This window comes from Elgaria multicarinata, chromosome 10, assembly GCF_023053635.1.
Source record: "Elgaria multicarinata webbii isolate HBS135686 ecotype San Diego chromosome 10, rElgMul1.1.pri, whole genome shotgun sequence".
NCBI lineage: Eukaryota > Metazoa > Chordata > Lepidosauria > Squamata > Anguidae > Elgaria > Elgaria multicarinata.
The window spans coordinates 5,706,244-5,712,243 of record NC_086180.1 but is presented as its reverse complement, the minus strand read 5'-3'; the positions used below and the strand labels follow the sequence as shown (position 1 = coordinate 5,712,243).

The 6,000-nt window shown below is 48.8% G+C and overlaps 1 protein-coding gene across 1 annotated transcript in view; it reads right to left on the bottom strand.

Moving 5' to 3' along the window:
- Window positions 1–2,890: 2,890 nt before the first annotated feature.
- GFRA4 (GDNF family receptor alpha 4) overlaps window positions 2,891–6,000 on the bottom strand; it is a 143,245-nt gene continuing 140,135 nt past the window's right edge. The window contains exon 9 of the mRNA XM_063135698.1: window positions 2,891–5,682. Coding sequence (XP_062991768.1) covers window positions 5,539–5,682 — 144 coding nt within the window. The 3' untranslated portion in view covers window positions 2,891–5,538. The remainder of the gene's footprint in view (window positions 5,683–6,000) is intronic.

The following is a 6,000-nucleotide window of genomic DNA, read 5'->3' as shown; positions in this document are numbered from 1 at the left end:
GAAATGGGAGGAGCAATTCATTGTGAGGGTAATTGCAAAATCCATGAAGGGGGCAATAAACCAGCAACGAGAGGATGCGATCCAGAGCCATTTAAACAAGTAGTGCGCATTGGCAGCGGGACTTCCCCATTGTTATGATGTCATGCTGGGGGTGGGGTGGGGAGGGATGCGCATGACCACGGTGATCCTGTAGTCAAGTCACAAGTTGACTTTTGGGCCTAATGTGAGCATTTGGGTAAATTGTCTGCTGTGGCGAAATCATGGCACTCAACCCATGTTTTTTATCTTTTCCAGTGCAACGCTTTCTTTCTTTTCCATCCCAGCCTTCTTCTCTGGGGCTCAGCAGGGCCAACGATCTTTGCAACCACCCCTGAACACAAGAGGAGCCCTGCTGGACCAGCCCAAAGGCCCATCTCGCCTGGCATCCTCCCACAATTGCCCAACAGATGCCTATTGGAAGCCCAGCAACAGCTATTCAGAGGCATGGACGGTGGAGGCAGCATTTGGCCACCATGACTAGTAGCTATTGATAGTAGGGATGTGCTCCACTTCTCTTCGGTTCAGAGAAGCAGGAGCGAGGCGGCCTAATTCACCTCCGGAAAAGGCGGAGGCGAAGAGAGTCGGGGGGGCTGCGGATCGAGGTGAAGAGGATCGCCTCAATCCGGAGCTCCGCCTGCAGGTAAGTGGGGGGGAGGGGGACTCATTTGGCGCTGCTGGCGCTGCCATCCATGCGCCGGCGGCGCCAGGTAAGGGAGCAGGGAGGAGGGACGCTTACCTGCCTCCGTCACGGGCTTCAATTGAGGCCCCGGTTGAAGGCGGAAGTGAAGGCCGAGGCCTCTTCTGGCTTCAACCAGGGCCTCAGTTGAAGCCCCTGATGGAGGCAGGTAAGGGGACGGGGGTGTGTGGCTTATCTTGCGCCACCGCTGCCGCTGCTGTCCATGTAGCGACGGCGGCGAAGCCGGATTTTTCTCTGCGGAGCAGAGCGGGAGATGGGCGGAGCGGCGCGAAGAGGATCGGGGCCGATCCGGATTTTCCGGATTGGGCCACGAAGCGGATTGGGGGGGGGGTCCATGCACACCCATAATTGATAGCCACCTCCTCCATAAATGGGTCTCATCCCTTTCTAAAGCTGTCTTCACTAAGCTGTGCCTGGCTGCATATTAATTTTTCACCCTCTCCCAAATGAGTAGAACACCACCCAGCGGAACTGATTTTGCCTGCACCAGCCAGCCTCAGCAAGCAGCAGCTGGGGGGGACGGACTGCCCCCCTAACCCTTGCTTCAGTGGAAGGAGGTGAGCGCTGTGAAAAAACCTCCCCCCATGAAATAGATTCCCTTCTTCTAGCCCCGAACGCCAGCTGCATTGAGCTTGATGGTGCCTAGGAGTAACACAGAACTCCGCTTGGGGCTGGCAGCCGTTCAGGGATGACAAGGCAAGTCCAGCAGTTGCCAAGGCTTCTTTGAGGGTGACATTTGCAATGTGTCCACACACTAGCACAGGCTTGCTCAACCTGGTGTCTTCCAGATGTGTGGGACTACAACTCCCAGTAGCCCCAGCCCAGGTAAGTTGTAGTCCCGCACGTCTGGAAGACTGCACTTGCACTTCCCTGCTGGAATGGCCAATGTGTGCCAGCATCCCTCTAGAACAGCGGGTGAAATCAACAGCGAGGGAAGACCTAGTGGGGAAGGGATTGCAGCAGCCAAGCCAGCAAAATGTCAGAAGCCGTCTCCAGCGGCTTCTTGTAAAAATTGGCTGAGACGGAGCAGAAAGCAAGCCACTTCCAAGGGCGGAGCGGAACAGGGGCACCAGCCCTTGGCTTCTGACTCATTGGCCCCGTTCAGAAGACACTTTAAACCATGGCTTTAACCACAGTGGTTAAGCCAGGAAGCCAGGCTGTGTTCAGAAGACACCTTAAACCACGGCTTTAGCCATGGTGAATAAAGCAAAAGGCTTTATTCACCATGGTCAAAGCCATGGTTTAAGGTGTCTTCTGAACACAGCCTGGCTTCCTGGCTTAACCACTGTGGTTAAAGCCATGGTTTAACGTGTCTTCTGAATGGTCCCATTGACTTGCTCATACGAATGGGCAGATGAAGGGGTGGATCTCCTGCATGCCGGGAGCCATTTCCAGCACTGTGAGTCCTTACGAAAAGGCACAAGGTAAAAATTAAGTGTTGTTACCCTGTTATGTTGCATCTGATGAAGTGAGCTCTGTTCCATGAAAGCTGATAGGACTTAAAAGCAACAAGAAGTAATACACAGCGAACAAAGAAGGCTGAGTCAATAACTACCCACCCCTCACTGTCACCCCCGTCACCAGTACCACTGTTGAACATTTGCCTTCCATAACTGCCCCACTCCCAAATCTTTCGGGTCTGCCCTTGTTTTAGACGTTAAGTTTCCAGCTCTCATCCAGAAGACAAACAGCATTGGTTGAATGACCGCTCATTTACCTATATTGGTTTGACCTCGTGAGTTTTGCTTGAACTTGGTTCGTGTCTGATGACAATGTTAGATTTGGAAAAACGGAACTGCAAGTGTATTCTAGAAGACACTCAAGGGCAAACCACGAAAAGATTAACGAAGCCGGAAATTCACCAAGCACCTTCCCTCTGTCAAATCTCATAGGCCCGTTTCATGATTTGTATGGCTTAGCTTTTTCTCGCTCTTCATGTCGTGAAAACTAGGGCAGGGGCATGAAATATCATAGCATAAGACGGAACCTGCCCTGCTCACATTTCTGAAAAAATAATCTGTAAATCAGATCAGCAATATGCATTTAAAATTCTTCTCATTGGTTGTAGTCAAATCCCCCCCTATCCATTTTTATCCATTCCAAATACACCTTCGGATGATGGTGAAAGACACCCCCTCCAACCCTCACCCCATTTATAATCTAGCGGTATTACAAATTTTTAGATACATAATCGGAAGTCAGAATCCATACTTTTGGGATCTCAGTGGTATCGTCAGCTTCCTAAATTTCCCCTTTAGCTGGAATTTCTACTAGCACACTGGTTTGGTGACCAAATTCTAAGAAAATACCAAGATACCATCTTTGGTTAACATTTGGCATTACTAAAGAGACAGTTTTAAAAGGCCAGCGTTGAGTAAGACATTTTTGTCACTCAACTTCTCCTTTGATATGAAGAACGTTCCATCACAGCAAAGGTCCCCCAAAACCAGAGCCTGCCAGAATGAACAAGCTCAAAGCCCCCAAAGGGTCACTTGAAGCAACAACATTTTTTTTTCTGGGGGTGTAAATGAAACGGCATGCAAACTGCGCAGTGCACCCCATGATCCTTTGCAAACGTTGCCAAAGATGCTGGAATGCACCTCTTGAACGTTCTCTGCAACTCTGTGGAAAATCTTTGGGGCGCACGGTTCGGATTGTGCAGAACTCTTGAATGGGATAGCAAGACACCTTGAGCTGATCTGGTCTATAAGGCAGCACTAATTTAGAGGGGGGGGTGTTGGAGAGGGAGCAGGCAAATTAGGACCCAATGATTGAACAATTCCAATATAACTCTACAGGATGATCCTTTGAAGTTGTTCTGTGAACACGTGATGGTAACGTGCTGGAACGCTCTCTGCAACTTTCCCCAACACGATCCTTTCCAGCTTTTCCAAATGTATGTCCTCATGCACCCCGTCAAGCAGGTTTGCTGTGGGTGAAGGACTTCTGCACCCATGACATTTTGACACCCTTGAAGAGAAGAGGAGAACACCCACTTGCCTAGGGCTCCATGCTTGCCTTTGTGACCCAGAGAGATTTGGACTGTAGGTATGGGATCAGTGCAAAATATTGCCCCATGAACGAGAGGAAGGGTGCAATCCAATACAAAGTTAAGTGCATTTAACTTTGTATTGGGGAGTAGCCGATGCAACATGAGTAAATGATGTTGTGGTTGTGTAAGGGACCTGCAGTGCAACACCAATAGTGTTAGCTGGTGCGGTGGGTTTCCAGGGAACCGCATCGTGCCACCTGACACTACTGGTATTGCATTAGAAGTCCCTTACACTAGCAGAACATGTTTCACCATAGCATTTGTGTCATATTGGATACTGTCCCCTGCTTTCAATGGACTTAATGGTGCCTAGCTTTGCATTGAATTGTAGCCAAGATATTATTATCAGCCATGATCACTGATGGGGGCTGTAATACGTTTCCCAGCAAGTTCAAAAGGACGACCATGGGGAGGACTTTCTGATGGTAGCCTCAAGTGATGACTCACATCTGTGAATCTGCCAGGGCCTATCAGTCATCACAGATGGAAACCTCTGCTATCATTCGATCTCAGATCCAGCTCAGTACTCCTCTGAGAAGTCAGCTCAGACGTTTGGCTGAATGGTGATCATGTGTGTGGACTTGGAACTTGAAGGCTGCCATTTCCCCCAGTAAATGTTGGTATTTGGATTTATGGAATTTGATGTTTTTGCGTCTGGATCCCCCAAATCTTGAAGATCAAAATGTTTGAGATTGACATTTTAGTTGTCTGTCCTGCAATCTCTTTTCTGGGCCAAATTGTGATGATGGATTTTCTGTGGTAAATACAAACTATCTCTTAAAATCGCTCAAGGGGAGTGAATTAGCAGTACAAGTCTGCCATAAACACACATCCCTAGAAGGTCCAAGCTAAAGACACATACCAGTTGACATGGTAGGATTTCAGGTACGTATACAATTCCTCTCTTGTCCTTGGAGGTGCTCCACTGGAACCAAGTCAATGACTTGCTGATAAGAATGGGTGATCTTTCCTGTTTGGAGCCAGAGGTTCAGTTCCACTGGTCCCACCAGTTCTCATGAAGCTTCAAACAAGCAGATGTTTTCAAAGCAAAACCCACTTCATCCTCAACGGATAATCCATACTTTGCATTCCTCACCAAACCACAGTGATGAGAGAGGCAGGATTTTGCTATTTGGCCATGTAGAACATCCAAACGTTTTGGTCTCATTCTGAGTCTGGGGGAATTCCCACTTCCGAATCGCTCACCCCCAAGCCTTTTTAAACGTGACTGGGTGATGTTATTCCTAGGAAGTGGCAGTATTGACATGGTGACACAGTCCTATTACTGACCCAACACTTGGAGAGACTAGGACATGCAATTTCCTACTTCAACCCATTTGTGGAAGGTTTTCCAAGATGGTGGCAAGATCTGGTTATGTTGGGCGGCTCATACGACTGTTTCATCACACCAAGGCGGACATCGTTTATGACTTGCCAATGTAGAAAAAGAAGTTAATGTGAATTAGTCCTTGCTGTGACCTTAGTATGGGTCCATGACAGATCATGGGGGTTTCTAGGAGGGGCTGATCTCTAACTGTCCCTGTGGATGAACACTCTATTGGTCACTGGAAAGGTGTTCACAAGCAAACGGATGAGATGAGGTTCTTTCCTTCTTTCTTTCCTTTCTATAAAGTCGACAAAGAGGAAGATGGAGGCTGGTGTGGCCTTTCAGCCCTGCACCCCAAGTTGAAAAAAGAAACAGAAGAGTAGTCCAGCTGAAGCTTTTGGGTGGGTGTGGCCGCACTCCACTTCACATGGACACCAAGAGGAATGTACTGGTGGATGCCGAGCACCACATGAGCAACCAGCTGTTGACGGCCAGTGCCAGGGCTGAGTTGGCGGCGTCGGACGCTAGGTGAGTGGCGTCTCGTAGCAGCTTCTCTTCTGCAGACATCTGGAAAGAGAGAATGGACAAACGCCAGACGTTGACACCCGGTCTGCTTTCGAGAACCAAAGCACAAGTTGCTTTCAAGACTCAGCAAGCAGCTACGTCTCGTTCTGCTTTTTCGTCTAGAGCACGTGGACTGGATCCCGAGCCCATGGGCCAAATCTGGTCTCACCTGACCACCGGTCGTTTGGTGGTTTCTTTCTGTCGCTTTTGTGCAGTTTTCCCTTTCACTCTAAATGCCTTTCTTAAGGCTTCGCTCCTGCCAGGAAGAGCTTTAAGCTAAACGACTATTGATGTATTTATTTATCACATTTCTATACCGCC